The sequence below is a fragment of the Cyanistes caeruleus genome, chromosome 2, assembly GCF_971803275.1.
Source record: "Cyanistes caeruleus chromosome 2, bCyaCae1.hap1.1, whole genome shotgun sequence".
NCBI lineage: Eukaryota > Metazoa > Chordata > Aves > Passeriformes > Paridae > Cyanistes > Cyanistes caeruleus.
Genome location: NC_141702.1, coordinates 48,136,685 through 48,155,581, shown reverse-complemented (window position 1 = coordinate 48,155,581; position 18,897 = coordinate 48,136,685). Strand labels below are relative to the sequence as shown.

The 18,897-nt window shown below is 38.1% G+C and overlaps 1 protein-coding gene and 1 long non-coding RNA gene across 8 annotated transcripts in view; both read left to right on the top strand.

Moving 5' to 3' along the window:
* The window catches only part of FRK (fyn related Src family tyrosine kinase), a 48,781-nt gene extending 47,794 nt beyond the window's left edge, over positions 1-987 (top strand). For both annotated transcript variants that reach the window (XM_023923970.2, XM_086876857.1), the window contains exon 8: positions 116-987. In XM_023923970.2, the coding sequence (XP_023779738.2) occupies positions 116-309 (194 nt within the window). In that variant the 3' untranslated portion in view covers positions 310-987. The remainder of the gene's footprint in view (positions 1-115) is intronic.
* A 227-nt stretch (positions 988-1,214) lies between these two features.
* On the top strand, positions 1,215-17,073 carry LOC147654786 (uncharacterized). Of its 6 annotated transcripts, XR_015283121.1 has the most exons (5): positions 3,117-3,226; positions 3,847-3,930; positions 4,476-4,502; positions 9,457-9,548; positions 12,607-17,073. It is a non-coding gene; the product is annotated as an uncharacterized LOC147654786 (long non-coding RNA). The 6 variants fall into 6 exon arrangements; XR_015283118.1 differs by lacking the exons at positions 3,847-3,930; positions 4,476-4,502 and adding an exon at positions 11,771-11,878 and having other exon boundaries at positions 1,215-3,226; XR_015283122.1 differs by lacking the exons at positions 3,847-3,930; positions 4,476-4,502 and having other exon boundaries at positions 2,996-3,226.
* Positions 17,074-18,897: the final 1,824 nt, after the last annotated feature.

The following is an 18,897-nucleotide window of genomic DNA, read 5'->3' as shown; positions in this document are numbered from 1 at the left end:
TTTAATGTTCTTTCCAACCCAAACCATTCTATGGTGATTCTGAGCTGAAGCGAGAGAACACATGGCATCCATAAGCAGATCCTGAGTAGCCTGGTGAACTCATTTTGGCTTGCAGGTGTGCCAGGACACCAGGTGATCCAGATGCTGGACGATGGGTACAGACTTCCTCAGCCGGACACGTGCCCAGCGCCACTCTACAAGATGATGCTGCAGTGCTGGAGCGCGGAGGCGGAAGAGCGGCCCACCTTTGAGGTCCTCAGCAAGCAGCTGGAGGGCTACTTCAACACTGAGCCCTATTCCTTTGCCTAGGCCCAGGCCATGGGACACAAACCCTCAGGATACTCCTGAAGGACATGTCCAAGCCAACATGGCTAATGGAGACTGTGGAGTCAGCCTATCCCCAGGTGTGACCATTATTTGGGGGTGCTGAAGATTCCTGGTACATTTCATCCCATCCTTGATCTTCAAAGACTCTTAAAATTTCTGCTGCTGGCAAATGTTTGCAAGATAAAGCATCATAAAGCTGGAGGGTGGGTGTTTCTAAAAAATAAAGAGTCTTCTATTTATTTTAAAATGACAAGTTGCAAGAACAAACAAATGAAATGAGTCTAGCTAAGTAATTATTGTAGCTTTTTGTCATTTCTTTATTGGAATAATTATTTACTGTTAGATTTTTCATTCTAATCAGTTTGTTCTCGTGAGGGAATGTGATGGCTCTACACAGCAGGATCTGTGCTCCCAGAGTCCTTTCATTGTAAAAAATAATAAAAGTAATCCTGTGACTGTGATGGCTCTGATTTGGCAGAATCCAAATTAATTGCCTTGCTTAGAATTGAAATATATTTCTTTTGCTATATCTGAAAATAAAGACCTATTCATGGGAAAAAAAGAATTATTTTGTTTTGTGGATGCTGGCTGATCTTTTTTATATTTTGTCTACTATACTTCTTTTACAAGAATAAACAAAATTATTATTAGGCTCCTGAAGCTGTTTGTTCTTAAGATTGTTGAATATCTATGAGTAATTGTCAACTGAGTTTTTATCCATTGAACTGTGAGGATTTATTTTGCGATTCTTAACTTCAGGGCTATTGGAGGAAAAAGATGTTTTAACAGGAACTCAAGACTGTCTCAATGTTTTAGAGTGACAGCCTTTTCAATCCCACTTCCCCAAATCATGAACCCACTCCAACAGGGTAGGTCTTGTATTTTGCAGAGTAACTGGCACTTCTTTCTTCTACCTTCTTCAGATTCAGCTTTAATACAGGAAATGTAAGCAATAGATGATCCATGTTATTTTGCTCCATGGAGAAGTGGGGCCCAGGTGTTTCTTTTAGCAGTCTATGTAGCTATAGATGTTATTTTTTCTTGCTCTTTCCCTAACTACAATATTGGTTCTGCTAAAATCTGGTATCACTGTGACAGTTTTATATTCTCAGTTGTGAGGCTTACTGAACCATGTTTTAATTATTTACTTATGACTCATCAGTTAATTATTTAACAACATTATTCAGGAATTAAGAGCTGTATTGTGTTAACATAGTGTGAGGTCAATACAAGTGTGCTACCATTTTCTTCTAATATCAGAATGATCCATTTCTGGATCTGGGTGGTTTTTATTACATCTTTTCCATATGATTATCTTCATTTTATATTTCAAATCTATTCATTTTGTTTGCCTGCCTTGCTTCTAATTTTTAATTTCCTTTCCCCCTCCTCTGCTTTTGGAAGGCAGAACACTGCTCATTTCTTTCATACGCACATATTAAGTACTCATTATTCAAAAGCTCTTTCCTTATTTATCATTTTTCTTCTCTTTTTATCTCACCACAGTGGCTTTCCAACACTGTGTCTATGTTCAACTTAGTTTTTGTGCAGTGTTTCTCTCTACTAACCCTCTTCATACTAATTAAATTTGTGACGCATAATACAGCTATAATTAATTAACTGTCATAACATCCATGCGATTTTGGAAATTCACTCTGAAAGAAGAAGAGGTTAAATGGCTTTGCCAAACTCATCTGATAAGAATTGGCATGGAAGGACCTGGGATATTCCCAGGCAAAGTATCCTGCTGTTCTCCGTCCGTGCTTGTTTTGAGACTTGTGCTAGCTTCTGGCCTCAACAAGATGTTATTTATGATTATCAAACTTCCATCAATCCATGCATTTCTCATCTAGCTAGGAGCTGGGTTTAACACTGTTACAGGATGAGGTTAACAAATCCCACAGAGTGGGTTTATGTAATAATAATAGGAATGCTGTTATGTGGAAAGATTTCTGTGTCAAACTAGTGATTTTCCTGTTCCAGCAGTATTTCTAACATGATTTTTCAGACTTATGACATTAAGAATGTTGCAAATAAAAGCTGAGTTTGCCCAATCAAGAAAAAAAAAGCAAAGCAAAATCACCCAAAATTACTGATAAAAGATTAGCACAGATGTGTGTATTTCACAGGAGGCCAGCTGCCAGGAAAAAAATTTAATTGACAGCAGGGAAATAGGAAGGTTTTCAGAATTCCAAATTACACCAACCAGTCCAAGCTGCTCTGTGTTGGCCTCTGCCCTTGGGTGGAAATCAACAAGATTTTGCAGAACTCCACTGAAGTGACACCAGTAGTTCTGAAGAAATCCCACCTGTACAATGAATATATTCCTAAACCAACATTTATGGAGTAGAAAGTCTATTTGTCCAGCTAAATTGACTTGTCTCCTTAATTCCTTCTATAGTCAAAGGAGAGAGAGGTTCCTTGAGATGATGAATCAATGCCCCAAAACTTCATTTCTCCTCTGAAGCACCTTTGGCAGGGTTCTCTGTGTTTGCTGCTGTGAAGGAATCTGGCAGAGATGAGACTCTTTGCTGAGGAGGGTGTGCAATAATCCACCGGCTGCAAACCGTAATCGACTGTTTCAGTCTCCCTCTACCAAGGGCAGCCTCAGGAGCCACTCCAGGCTGGAAGGAGCAGAAGTTGTGAGTGAAATGCACCCAGCTGAGCTGTGTGAGGAGCAAACACTTGCATGTGATGGCCTCCAGGTGATGCAGCCTGGCACACTGGGCTGCTGTTGGCAGGCACCTTTCCTGGCTGTTGCATCCTGCCGCTCTATCTGGGCTCTCTCCTTGCGTGCTTGCACAGCTGCAGCTGCTTCATGGAGTCTGAGTCTGCCAGCTGCCTCTCCTACGTGCTGGCCCAGAGTGAGAGACCTGCAGTGCTGTCTGAAAAGCAGCAGGTAGGTTCACTTTGGTGTGTCTCATTATAGGCACTGCAACAGGTAAATTGATTTTATGTTCATCTTTGAGGCAGCCTGTGCACGTCTGGCCTCCCCAAAATCTACTGTAGGTGAAAAGGTGCGCTGAATCTTTGTCTTCCAAGCCTGAGCTCCACTTCTGCTGCACTGCTATGTGTCCTGGGACCAGTGCACTTTCTTTTTGTAGCAAATTGAAAATCAAGAAAAAAGCAGGGAAGTAGGTGCTTCATTTTTCTTTTGTTTTTTAATTATATTAAATCTGGTACCTGGTAGAGTCCCTTTGCCACTATGAACAACCCAGTGGAGGCCAAGCTTGGAAACCACAAGTTCTGATCTGAGATCTGTTAGTTCCTCTTTCTGGCTTCATCCATGCACTTGCACTCATTCCCTCATTTTGCCTGTCTGGAAACTGCTGCCATAACAGGAAAATGCCGCCACACTAATATGAGGTCCAATTTTGGATATTTGTTTTTTTCCTTGGGCTAGAAGGGGAACAAAAGAGACAAAAATCACTAAATGCAGTAGAATCAGTAAAGCTCTGGAAATAAAAAGTAATAAGGAAAATTAATAATTTGTTTTCTGCTCTTTCCATATTTTTGCAGCCAAATGGATCCATTATGTTGAAAGATTGGAGAAAGAAGGCAGCAAAAAGTGATGAACCTTCACAGAGTTCAGTTTGCTTACAGGCAATGCAGCAAGCAAAACTATACCTTTACAAACCCATTTCCATTTTATAATAATTTTATTTATGTGACAGATAACAATTACAGTCAGAAGTCTTTTCTATGACTTGTTTTAAATTAAACCTCAAGGTTATCATTTCCAGTTATAGTGCACAGCAAGATAGGTTTAACAGATCTCATTCTGTTCTTGAGGCCTTTTATGTTCAAGGCTCTGCTAGAAATGTCTATTGCACTTGTTTTTACCTGATGGATCATGGAGGGAAAATAATGGATTCAGTTATGAGAAACAGTAATAGATTTTTTTGAACTGACATAAATTTCTATGTTTAGATAGAATAAAAGGATCAGGAAGAGATAAGTTGAATTTTCTACAATAGACTGGTCCTTGTGAAATTCACTTCACATAAATTGTACTGAGATATCTTTTATGTAATGTTTTATTTATGTAATTCAGTTATTCTTTGACAACTAAATCATTTTATGTGGTTTTACAAATGATAACATAAAAATGTCCAGCCTCAATTTTTCTTAAACTCTCCATTCCTCAGAAAGTTATGGAACAATGAAACTGAGAAGTAAGTATTAGAGAGTCCCTGGTGTTTATTTTTTTACTTCTGTTGGAGAACTTTTCCCACTTAATCTGCACTCAAGAACATATGTGAGTGTACTAAACATGATAGGGAACCTTCTGTCTCTCATACTGCTTTTCCTTTACTGTCCATTGTATCCCATACTTGCTCTCCGAATTACTTGACTATGAGCAGAAATTTTCTTTGTGTATTTTTGTACCTTACAGCAAACAGGGAACCAAACCAGTTGAATGGCTGGAATTTGTGGTGGTTGAGACTTAACAAATTATCAGCAGATAGAAATGGAGTACATGGCTTATTCAAGTGATTGTTCCTTGTTCTCTCTCCCCCATGTGCTTCTGTTTCATGACTTTAAAAATTGCTTCAGCAGCACATCCACTCAGTGTCCCCCAGCCATTTTGACTGGTCAGCTACTTGTAGCATATGGATCTTGGAGCAAATAAAAATGCTACATGTAGGAGCTGCTCCACTGTGCTCAAAGGGATGTAAGTGCATGGTATATTTTTATGGAAAGCTGTGTGGCTTTTATTCTCTTCCAACAAGACCTGGGCCAGTGTGTGCCTCAGCCACTGCTGTAAAAGTTTTCTCAGAAGAACTGTCTACATTTGAACTGGGGTCTATGAAAAAAGACTTAGTTCTATCCTCAGTTACTATTATCAGGTCCATGTAATTTACTTTTTTAGTCTCAGGCTTCCTAGGAAAGACAAAATGTGAAAGAAAAAAAAAATCAATGGCATGTAGGAGCAAGCTGGGGAAATCACTGAAAAGTACTTTTGCATTTTAATCTTCACAGATATATTGGGCTGAAGAATTCAGTCTGGCCTTAGCTTGGTATAGAGAAAATGAAAATGTATGTTTGAGGCATTCAGTAGCCCAGAAATGAATTTTAGCCAACTTCTGGATCTCAGTATCACTAGAATTGAAAACGGTGATAGAAGCTGTACCTTGGATCCCACCACTATTTTCAACAAAATTAATTCTCCCAAATTAAGCAGATATGGAGAAGACAAATACAATGTCTTGCTTTCTTTCACCTTCCCCATTTATTTACCAATATTACAAGAAGATTAGGATTGCCACTGAGTAAAGACTCTCTTTAGTTATGCTGAGTGATAAAGAGTTCATTTCTGTTCTTTTTCTAAAGTGAAATAAAGAAGTTGAGCCTTAACCATTATTCTTAAAACTACCTTAAAAAAAAAAAAGGTAGGAATTTTTCATACTTTCACATTTGTTCATGTCTTTAGAAAAGACAATAGGGAACATTTCAGAGCAAAGAAATTAAGCATTTCAGAAACCTGCTACTGAACGTGTAACTAATGCTCTGAATAAGCTGCTTACACTATTTACACTATTAAAGGAAACCATATTGCTTTGCAGTCTTTTTCTTTAATTACTTTGATATAACTATCTGAGCATACTGATTGGAATTATGTGTTTTAATATACTAGAGAATTCAAATATCTGTATGCAGCAATATTAAAACACTTATTTCCTGTTTCTTTCTCTAGCTGGACAGTTATATCTCTCTGCTAAAAGGAATATCTAAACATTCTAAAGATTTTGTTGTTGGTCATGATGATTTTCATGGTTTTAAACATTTTTTCTCTCACTATATTTTTTCTGTTCTGATATTTGGAAAACATTTACTTGGATGTTTTTATGCTATGATCTATTTATTTACATTTGCAAAGAGCAAAACCCACTCATATCCCAAAGTGCTCTATTACTCTGCCAAATGAATGTTGAAAATTATCAAAAAAGAGCACAAAGCATTTAGTGGGTTGTTTCTTCTCTGAGGCAGCTTTTTATAAGAAATACCTTTCTTCTCTGTGTCATCATCAGCATCTTAGTTGCACAGTCCACTCAGAAGCTTGAAGAATAAAAAATGAACTTGAGTGCTCTTCTGGAGCTCCTTAGCTCTGTATTAATTTGCACCAAAATAAAAAGCTTTCATGGTTCATTTTACCTTGTCTTCCAAACATAGGTACCAGTCCTCCAAAGTCAGGAATGTTACCTGAAGCCACACTCTTACCACAACACTTTGATAATAACTGTCTCCTCTTCTACCATCAGCACTGTCTGTCTCCTTAGCAAGCTGGCTCTCATCCATACTATCATCTCTGCCAGATACCAGAGCAGTTATGGAAAGAGAGACATGAAGTAACAAGTTAGAAATCCAGAAGTCATCCTTGATTTATTTAGCTGTCCTGCCATGCACATGGACATTGGATTACAATAATAACACAGATTTCTATTGCAGCTGACAGACTGCCTTTGGAGCTGAAGAGAAATTACTCCAGGCAAATATTTGGGAACCCTCAACTATGCATGAATAACATTGCTATAGTCAGATAAATAATGTACTGAAATTTGGAAGAGATGAGGTATGAGAGCTGCTACTTTATAAACTTCACTGGCAGAGAAGCACAAGCCTGTTTCTATAGGAAAGGAGTGATGGAAGGAGAAATTTATTGATGGTGGGGCACAAGAGATGGTTCCCTAAAATCCTGACATCAGGTTCTTAATATTGATCTGGCACATTCCTGTGCACCTAGAATTAGAAAATGGACTAAATTTTTGGTGTAGGAAAAGCAGTGGCACAGGATGTGACTCCAAGGTGTTAGTAAAGCATAAATCTGTAAACATGGCTGGTGGGAGAGAAGGCTGGCAAGATTTTTTCAGTCTTTCTGTCTGTACTGTGACTGCAGGAGCGTCTGGCTCCTAAGCTGTTTGCCTTAAAAGGCAAACACACACACTGGAGACCAAAACTGAGAGGCAATTTCACCACTGTCAATTACCTTTAAGAAAACCTCTGGCTTACAATCCTGTAAGGCAAACACTGGTGACAAACTTTAAGTATTTGTTTGCACACTGTGGATATGTGTAGGAATATCCCAACTAGCTTCAGCTGTCTGCCTTCAGTAGCTGCTGTCATCTGGCTATGGCAAGTGAAAACAGCTGTTCCTGATTGGGATCATTCTGACTTTTGATGTGGATGAGACATCTGATTTCTGAAATAACATTGGTTTGTGCTGGAGCTCACACACAACCAAGACTGTGTTCTTGCCTCAGAAACTGTGCAGGGAAAGGCCTTGTTTTAGAAAGTCCTTATACCCTGCTCAGCTGCTTTTCCATGATCTCTGAGAGATTTTACAAGAACTCAGGTTGCAGCAGCAGAAGACCCAATTCTACTGCCATTGACTTTCTATATCAGCAGAAGTAGATAATGACCTAGGTGAGTTAGCATAGTTTCTCAAGAGAAAATAAATATGAGATAAAAAAGGAAGCAGAGAGTTCAGAGCAATAAGTGAATCAGGTTTTGAATCAGTTATCTAATTAGGTTATCTTCAGGTTTGTATGGATATTTTATTTTACCCTTTAAACTTGGAAGTTTCTAAAGTTTCTTGGATTTTTTTTTTTCCTCTCAGGAAAAGCTAGTCCTAACCAAAACCATTAATATTGTCTAGAATTTCTAGCTAATTTTAGTTTAGTTTGGCAAGTGAAACTTTTTAGTGTCAAACTGTCCAAATTAGGTAAAAGTTGGAAGCCATGCCAAGCTCATTTCCCATTCAGCATGTAGCTGTAGCCCTGTATATCCCAACAATGTCACAGGTCCCTGGGTAGGGTCACTGGTAAGATGGAACAGCTTCAGGGTGATCCAGCAGCTCTCTCAGTCCTGGCACTGCAGTGGTACATGGCTGTATATCTGCATGTCTGTCTCCTGAAAACACTTACCTGCTCCATTTCAGGACCATGCAATGTAGCTGTAATTTCCTCTAATCAATTGTTGTGCTAATAAAGGAAGGGTATTTGCTAATCCCTGCTTCATACAGTGATAAGAGGTTTCATATACTTGTGGACTCTGGAGGTTTGATAAATGCATATCACACCCTCTTATAGGTCCCAAAACTCAAATATAATTTTGTTTTTCTTAACCATCCTTGATATAAGAAATGTGTCTCCAGTTATCAGTTATCATCAGTGAAATGATTCTCAAGGGAAGAGATAGAACATCCAGAGTATTTGAGAAGAACCATCTTTCTTTAATTCTTCATATAACTAAATTATGAGTTATAATGAGGTATTATAAAAGATTTATTCAGGATGGGTTTTGGAACATCTTTGCAGGAAACACACCTAGAATTATAAATTGTTTATTATATTGGTCCTTCTTTAGCCTGATCTGTGGAATAATTGTATTCTCAACAGTGAATTCTTAATGTACTTTAGAGTAATATAATTTAAATATAGTGCAAGTGTCAAATATTGATCAGACATTGACTTATGACTGATATCTAAATCATAATGATGCTGTTTCTTAAGGCTACCAACATCTGACCCCTTAATTTATTACATTTTATATTTTATTAGCAAAATTAAATGTCTGTCCTTCTAAAATAAAAATTTACAGTTGCATACTCTATACATTAATACATTTCTGTGTCTATGAAAGTAGCTTAGAAACCTTCTGGAACTTCAAAGTGGCTTTTTGAAATTAAGAAATAACAGTTTTCTCTATGGTAGTTCCATGCTGCAGGCAAAGGTGTGTGACTTCATTCTTTGTGGATATAATGGAAATAGCTTTACATCACAAGGAAACTTGGTACCATTACCAAATAGCTGTAGAAAGTTAGAACCTATTACCAGACTTACTGAGAAAGCTGGAAAAATGTATCACCAAGTTAGTCTCTGTAATTTTGTGATGATTTGGCCTCCCTGTTGGCCTGCACTAGCTGGTGAATTTATATCAAGTAGGTTAGCATAAGTTTCAATAACTGCAATGAGGATATATTTTTTTCTGTACTTTTGAGAAACTGATTAGGTGAAGGCTTTATGACCTGGTTATCCATGTTCAAAAATGGAAGATGAAAGTTTAAGAGTCTCCTGAGTGGCATTTTGAGCTAGCTCTCAAGATGCCATTGTTTCTTACCCATCACAGGTGACTTGGAGCTCCGTACACCGCAGGTGTTCAGCTGAATGCTGTTTTTACCCTGCGTTGCAGCAGATGCTGCTACTGGATTCAGTTAATGGGTGAGGAATGGCCTGTACAAAACACAGACTTACTTTTGATTTGCAGTGAAAGCTACTGAAAATAATGTGTCTGCTTTACGTGGGTGAAGGTAGGATTAAAAGACAAGCAAAGAGTGAGAATGCCTATGGGGATAAAATGTTCCCATCTAAAGACCAGCACTGCAGTCAAGAATGTGACAGCTAAATACCTGGGGTCCTCCTTTGGATGCTTCCAAGATAATGAGGCTAAAAGGCTGGATCTCCTTGTGACACTATGTGAATCCAGTGGGATTTAGATGTCCTTTGTTTATTTTGGCTAGGAAAAATTAATTCAAAGAAAGCCATCGAGTGTTTCAAAGGCACAAATTCCTTTGGCAGTTTGATTGGCTTTCCTTGTGTTTGCATAGGAGGTAGAAGTGCTGGGATAAATTTTACAAAGGGTTTTTCAAAGTTTATGTGGTGCATGGCATCAGCAAGCCTTCAGCACAGCCTCTGTACTGAGTGCAGCAATGAGATGTTGTTATAGAACAGTCACTCCTGTCTCCAGGCTGTTTGGCACAGGGCAGAGCTGGGGCAGACCCACATCTCACAGTATATAGCAACTTACATTATCCACTTGGTTTCTACTGTAATGAATAGGAAGCTACAAAATAACAGTATAGGTCCAGTTTTCATACTTGTGGAAAATGCGAGTAGGGGTTTTCCAGCCTGACCCTCCCCCTGGTGCCTCCTCTGCTTTTTCTCTTGCTCTGTGTTTCAGATTCAAAAGGAGCTCTCCAGCAGTCCTGCTGTCTTTGCAGGCTGCATTTAATTTCATTTTCTTTTTTCTTGGGGTGGTGAGCGTGCGATTGTGAGTTTTGTGTGTGTTCAGCTTGATTTTGCTTTGCTTTGTTTTTAAATTTTCTCCAGCAAAGGCATAAACTATTTAAGTAACAACAGTTTGGGAGGCAATGCAAAACCCTGTCAAACTCTGACCTGGCATGGTCAAACTGCCTCCTAACCCCAAATTTCACTAAATTGTCTTTCAGTTATGATGCCACAGACACTATTGACATGCAGGTATTTGCTCAACTTGACTTTACCTGCTGTGATCTTTGTAGCTGTGGAAAGCCTTGCTAGTCTTGAACTTGAATTCAACCTTTAACATTTCTGAGAGAGGAATTTCCTTTCCTGTCTTTCCTGATGCGGTGGGGGATGGGGATAGTAGAAGACAAATGCTGGATGTAGAGGCAGACATTTGCTAGCAGTTGCTTACTTGATTCCTTCTCCCCCTCCTTCATGGAAGCTTACTGAAGTGCAGGAAAAAAGTAGAGCAGAAACAGACTGGTATAAATTATTCAAGGATGCTGCTGTTTCTAAGAAGAATCCAGAAGGAGTCTGCCTATAAAACATTAACATGACATTTTTGAATTGTGATAGGTGGGTTGAGAGAAGAAAGCTTAAGAATGAGCGGAAGGCTGCTCTAAGGAAACAGACACATTGTTTTAAACTGCAAACAAGCCTGCTTTATCACCGAGTTGCACACAATTTTCCAGTGATTATGAGTCTGGGAAAAAGGGAGAAGGGATGGACAAGGACATGTTAAAATCTTACAGATTCTTTTCAAAAGGCTAGGAAAGCTCTGTTCAGTACTACTATGGGAAATCAAAAAAATCAGAAAGGAGTCAGAATCCAACTGGGCTTCTTTGCTATTTCATTCCTTTGGCTAAAACGGGGGAGTGATCCACTTGTCCAACTTACAGTGTTGAAAACTCCTTTTCCTTCTTATTGACAATTTGGAATCTTAACTTGGTTGTGATCTGCCTGATTTCCCTGGAGACAACAAAGTATAAGAGGTGTAAAGAAGATGTAATTTTTTATTTAGCTCCAGTAGATAGTAACAATACAAGAGTGCCGAATTCCCTTATCTGATAGAGCATTTTTTTCAGTTGGGAAGCCCTACGGCAATGTCAAATGCCCTCTCTTTAATGACATCCCTATATCTTAGAACTAAAATACTATTTTGGACACACTGAAGGCAATTTTCTAGGTGAATAAAATATCTCCCAGGACTAGATACAGTGAACAATACCTTAGTTTCCTGTTGAATGGAACAACTATGTAGAATTCATGAATTTGTCACTGTATTTTTTTTGGCTTTGTGCCTTTAGCTCAGTATTTCAAATCTTTGACTCCTATGATTTAGCCCTACGGCCTTTCTCTTTTTCCTTATAGGTGATTCAAGCTTTCTGTTCCCAATGCAGGTTTTCTGCAAAAGCAAAGTGTGCTATCTATACAGAAGCTAGGCATAAAAGTGATACTCACAAAAGGCCAGCCTACAGAAGTAGATTTCCTTCTCTCTCTCTTTCCAGGTATAATTTGTATATCGTACGATTTCATTTCCCAGCTGATTATCTTTCTTTACTGTTTTTGTCCCTCTTGGGCTGACTTTTTTTCTCTTCTCTGTCTTGAAGTGTAGGATATTCTTTTTATCTGCTCACCATTCCTTTTTGCCTCAGGTACACAATGCCAATACTATTTGAGTCAAATATTAAACAGATGAATACATTTAAAATAATGCAAGGTTATCCTGCCCACTTCGCCCAAGCAGCACAGGAAAATAACATCTTTGCATAGATTCAGAACTATGTCTTTGATTAAATTTTTATGAACTAGATGCCCCTAAAATGGACCCTAAATTTTGTAGTGTAGATCTGTTTTACCTCCCTCTTGTTATTGAATCATGGCCAGAAAATACTGGGTTATTTTTTTCAAATGCCCCGAAAGGTAATTTGAGACTTTTAGGCCTGTTTGCAGCATGGAGAGGGAAATCTGGGGCACTGAATGTCCTTTCTGAAAACAGCAGTCAGGCCTGCAGACCAGGTTCCAACTTAGGCAGGCCCGTTATCTCCTGTAAAAGCAAACATCCTTGTTTGGGAATGAGGGGCTATTAACTCACAGGAAATGTAGGCCAGCCCAGGTAAATCTGATCAGAGAAATACTCTGGTGTTTGCAGCTTGTGCTTGCAACAGATCAGAAGATAGTATTCAATTCATGTATTTGTTTGCCACGCAGTTTTGTTTCTTTTGTATCCCCGAAGGTGTTAGCTTCTGCAGCCTGCCCCACACACAGGTGATGGCTGAGAGCACAGCACAGCAGGTCACCCTGGCAAGAGGCAGCATCTCTGTGAAGCTCCATGCCAAAACTCTGCTGCTGGAGTGCTCCAACTGTTCACTCTCCATTTTTGTCTTGGCTCAAGGAACAGCCACCTCCTGCCACGTCTGCTACTACAGAGCAAAAACCGGACTCCCACCTTTACTGCAGTTCACCAGCCAACTCCTACTACTTCTACCAACTGCAGAATGGGCATGAGCAGTCACATTTACTCAGTGTGCATGCTTCCCACATGCTAACCCAGACGTGCCTTTGGCTTGCCAGTCACTTGCTCCTGTGCCTTTAGAATAAAACATGCAATGCTCCTCTGTCTCTTGGATGGAGTTGAGACTGGTAAAATAACACCTGTAAGCCAGGAAACTTCATTCCCTGATTTAAAATTGAAGTGTTAAGACAAAAATCTCTTTTGCTCACTAAATTTTACATGATGCTTGAAGATGGTAGGCTGAGTAGCCACATGGGAAATCTGTGAGAGTCTTCAGGCTTTTTCACCCCCAAGGATTACATGTGAAAGAAAGCACAGTTCTAACGTGCTGTGTCTTTGGCATGAGCAAGCCAGGCAAAGCAGCGAATATTTCTTCAGTCCCAGCTGCTGGTTGATTGATGGGAACTGAGTTGGTGATAACTCTGGAGGGAGATGTTTTCCCTGTCTTCCATCTGGAGCTGCTGTGTTATGACTCACAGGGATGGCTATTGAACAGGCTGGGCTGGCACACCTTCTCCAGCAAACAAGACTGGAAGATGTGGAATTAAGCAAGTTATCCAGGGGTGCTTGTAGTGAATGCAGTTTGATGTATCTAATGCTGATGGCTTTCATAAAAACACCAAGTGCTGGGAAAGCAGAATGTCTCTGTCTTTAAGGCAAGGAAACAATTGCAGATGTCATCTTCTAGTCCTCAAAATGATTGTTTTTATAGGGCCATATTCTGCCCTTGGATCTGCTTGATGCATTACTGTGCAGTACTTTAATTTAGCATGTAAGGTGGTGCCAGCTGCCAGGGCTTAAATTGCAGAGACTCCCATCTCTCCTTGAGCCCAGTGTCCTTCTGTGCCTGAGATTTACCACAAGTTCTGAACCAGATAGGTCATTGCAAAGCATTGTGTAAGGCAAATGGAGGTGTGCTGCCACCTAAACATGGAATTCTTTAAACAATATTCATTAATGGATACCTAAAACAGGTGTAGTATTAATAACTTGCTTTGATTTTGGTGGCCCAGGAAAAACTTCAAGCTCAAGAGAATCCAGGAGAAAATTGTAGCTGTAAATTGTGCGATTTGGTACAATGCAAAGGGATATTCCATGGAGAATCACAACTGAGATGTGATGTCTGAGGTGAATATGCATGCCACAGAGTACTTGAAAAACACCATTCAATTTCTATGGCTTTCTATCTATGCTGAGGAGAAAAAGTGCTTCCAAATAATAATACGGAGGAAAATCCAAGGAGACTTGCCCAGAGCATGACGCCTTTCATCTTAAAATGTGTTGAAATTGGTCTATGTGAAGGATTTCTGCTGTAGTTCTGGGTGGAAAAGTCTATCAGCTCTATTCAGAGAAACAAGTCCCCACATACAAAGCACTGGGGATAGGAGGCCAGACTATGGTAGCTGCTATATTAATGTCTGTGTTGGTTATTTTAGCCAAAGGTGGGTTTTATTGGTGTTTTTTTGGTGTGGTTTAGGGTTTTTAAGCTTTGTAACCTACAAGAAAATTGCTGAAAGAACAACGGTTTTCACAATGTTTTCTATGTGTTAAAGAAATTACATATTGTGTAATGGTTGTGTTCAGTGGGCTCAATGGATAACTACATAACATTAGAAAAATAATTTTTATTTTTTGATTTTCTATAAATCTTTAATTATTTCTCCTTTCAACTTGATATTTAATTTCAAACCCTCACTTTACTTCCTAATATTTTTGGTTTTTTGCCTATAATTTAGAATATGGTTTAAACATGTAGTTGTTTATAGTCATTCAGATCAGAAAAATACATGCCATTTTACTCCTTTTATATCTATTTTATTTATTTATATCCATTTTTCTTTGTAATATTTATTTCTTACGAAAACAGTAACCCCAGGACAAGACATCCTCCTGGAAAAAAAAAATCCAAAACATTTGCACTGTAAATAACTTTAATTTCACAGATTAGAATTTTTCTTAAAAATAAAAATAAATGAAAGGCTATGTAATGGAGGCCTTCCAAGGAAGAGCTTAATTGAAAACTCTTCTAACTGCAAGGTTTATAACTCTTGGTGTCTATTCAGAAGTTCCACCTCTAAGCTCTTTTGCATTCAAAGTGAAATGCCTGGCATACAGAGAAGAAACATGTGGAGGGAAAGGATTGATCATTTCTTGTCTCTTTAATGTTGTTGGAATTCCTGAAAGTTCTCTTCAGTATTCTGTCCTTCATGGTGCCCTTGAAAATGACACTTTCTCATTGCTGGTAGGCACAAGTTTGCTGAGCAGGTTGTAGTTAAAACAGAAGAGTTTATTAGGTTTCTCAAGCTGAGAATCTTCCAAGTGATTTCATTCTTCCTTCACTTGCAGATAGTGGTTTTGCAAATTGTAACACCAATAGGACTTAAAATATTTTAACTACTCTGTGTCACCCTTTGAAGCCATTTCCTGTATAATCTGAAAAGATTGTGTAATTTTTATCAGATTTATTTGGGTAAAGAGGAATTCTAATCCTCCTTCTGCTCCAAATGGTTAAGGTAGAAAAGCTATCACCACTGAGAACGCTGTTTAGGCAAAGCTCAGTTTGTACAATGTAAAATGATGACCTTAGTTATTGTTTCTTCCTGAAAGTTAGGCAGCAGAACTACTCAAAACCTCTTCACACACACACAAATCTGAAAAATACATCTCAATATGGAAAAAGGCAGCATTTCTGTTTGATTTTCAAATTCTGAACCATTTTTTTTTTCAATCTGATTAGAGGACTTTTAAAAAAGTGTATCCAAGGAAAAATACTTTGTCTTACAATGCCAATATGATTTTTTAACAATATTGTGAAATACTAAATTAACTTAGATGTTAAAATGTTTTATTTCACTAGAAATTGAAACATCTTCACTTCTTCTTATGCTAATGGTTTTGAAATTTGCTCTGAACAATGAGAGCACTTCTGCATTTCATTTTAATTATAAGCCAACTGGAAAAGCTTAAAATCTCTATAAAAATAGAATGCCATTTTTCTTTAAACAACTTGATTCACACGGATAATCTCTAAGAGATTTTCCAACTCCCCTAAATAAATTAAAACAGTGAAGTGAATGTTTAGACACTTAAAAATCATATTTTTATGTTATTGGAATCCCTAGACTGCTTAATGTTTTGGTCAAATGAATTATCTCCAACCTATCTGAACTATCAAATCTTATATTGCACTAGAACCATGAATAAGCCCTGAATTTAGGTAATTTAAGATGGCATTCCAATTTATTTTTTTCCAATATGTAAAATTAATGCCATTAGAACTACTATTAAAGATTTAGAAGTTGCTCAACAAACCTGGATAGTTTAACATGAAAATACAGCAACAATAACAAATTCCATATTAACATTCAGAGGAAACCTGTTGAAATTTGAAATAAAACAAAAAAGAAACTGAGTGTAGTGTTTCACTTTTCCCTAAACAAGATATCTCTCCTTTGTCAACTTTTAAAGACTGTAACAGAAAAATACTGAAATCAATGATGAATGAAGTACTGTGTAACATAAAAAAGAAAAGATGTGATTTTTTTCTCAGCAAGTGTGAAATGGACTGACTTTCTACCATGATTTGTTTTTCATTAAAAAGAATAAATCAACACAAAATCAAATAATTAAATTAAATGGGCACGCATTTAGAAAGTATGTTGCTGACCGTGTATTTATATTTTACTCCTTACTTTTTAGCCATGAATATTTATGAACAAATTGAGATATCCTTTCAACTTAATCACATCTTTAGGTGGTCATCTATTTTGGAAGGAAAATTCAATGTTTGTGAGTTGTTTGTAGTCACCTTATCAATTCATCATGAAATGAAAATTATTTTGTGCTCTGTGAGTATTTTGGCAACAATGGACTCAAAGTAATTAATTTGGTACCTCTTTAACTCTTTGGCTTTGAAGTACCTTGGGGGCATTTTAATGTGGTTTTACAAGGGTATAAAGGTTCATCAACAGTTTATTTTAGGATTTTGTTATTAGATGTAGATTACAGTACATGTGCAAAGTGGGATAAAATCTCTGGATGCAGACATTGCTTTTGGTTATGCCAGATAGACAAAATTAGAGACCTTTAATGGCTTGCAAAAAGGCTTTTGTACTTTCTTTCTGTATTTTTACAGCTGTAGTAATTCTAATTGCTCTGTCAATAAACAGTTATTTGCATCTGTCTAAACAGTGTTGGCATCAAAACCTACTACAGTTGGACTAGCACTAAACAATCCAAAATCTTAGGATTCACAATATTACAGCTGCATTTACGTTGCATGTCACCTCTGGGCTTAAACCCTGGATTTAAATGTTAGATAACTTCTTCCTTACTTGTTCCAAGCCTTTCCTAGGCCTTCCCATCTCTTGGTCCCTTTTGGGTCAGTGTAGAGGAGCTGAGGTTTGGTCAGCTGTTGATTTTCAGCCAGCTGACCCCAGAGCAGACATGAGCTCTGAGGTCAGCTCCAAAACACAGTTGGGCTGCCAGCCTGCCTGTGGCCACGATACAACAGGCCAAAGCAGGGGGGTCTGATCCTGCCTGCACATGTGGTGAACATGTTTCATCAGCTCAAGATCTCCTGCCAAGGACAAGGCTTGTAAAAAAAGGTGGTAAAGGTGCCAGAGAGAAGAGGCTTCCCTGCCCTTTTCCCTTTCCAAAGGAACAGCCTGCCCAGGCTGAAGTCAGGGGCAATCTTTCTGCAGTGTCTATGTTGAAATCTGTCCAAATTGCCTTAAAAGCTGTAGGAAAAATGTCATTGCCACTACTGGGGGCTGTCTTATCTCTCAATACATCTTTGACCCTGAGGCTCAGAGCTGCCTTTCGGAAGGAAGATTTGTGAACTCCTGCATGTTTGTCTAGAGCCACTGCACAACTCTGATTACCAGGTGAACTATTTGGTCAGGTCTTACTATTTAGAAGTCACAAAATTCATAAAAGGCAGAAAAACAATTTCTGAACTCCCAATGCATATATTTAGGCCATGCTCACCTTTTCATTTCTCTGATACACAAGCTGTGATATTTGTGTTTTTCAATTGCCTGGTAAACCCCTTATTGATCTTAATGCTTTAGTGGCCTTTTATGTATGGATCTTAAGTGTTGTGAGTGTACAAAAAAATCTAATGGAAACCAGCGTATGTGAGCACAAATATGACACTGGGCTCTCAGAGGGGAGCATTGTGAAAATGGAGTGTAGTTTACTCGTTGCACGCCTGGATAAAATGCAGCTCTTTTCCTGCCTCATTCTTCCCTATTTTCCCTTGGTGGAGGATTTCTAATTCTATTTCTAGTGTAAGCACAGATAAAATCTATTCAGTCATATAATAATAATAACAACAACTACAACAACAATGCACATGTTTTCATACATCTCCCTATTATATAGTCACTTTTCAAAACACATTTTAAAAGGTAACTGTGGAAACAAAAAAAACTGGGACAGACTCACTGTTTACTTTGATAAAGTCAGACTGCTACACCCTCCTCAAAATTTGCTTATTATGACACATAAAGAAGAAAGAATGGTTTTCATCTATTTCACTTATGAATTTTTTTTTTCACTAGTTGCTGCTCAACATGTATTTTTAGTTCTATGCAAAAAAGAGGAATTGTACCCAATTACCAAAGACAATCAATTAGTTAAAGTGAAATCTGTGAACCCTGAAATGGCATTGAAAGGTTTAATCTCAATTTGATGCACACAATTTAATTGTTTAATGTCCGTCCAGATTTTTTTAGGTGCAAAGGGAAGAGGTGAACACATCCATATTATAGTTGAAAATTGTGAAGTTATGGATCCCATAGGATGTAAAAAGATTGCTATTCTTTAACTCCACCTTATCTCTGGGGAAAGGTTAGAAATTACGGTAAGACTAAACAATTTATGACAAAAAATAATACAGATAGGATGATCTGATTCTGCAAAGGACACACATACATATTCCCCACTGCAATGCAATGTTTCCATGTCCCAGAATCTATCAAGATTAATATCTTTTAGGCCAAGCAAGCA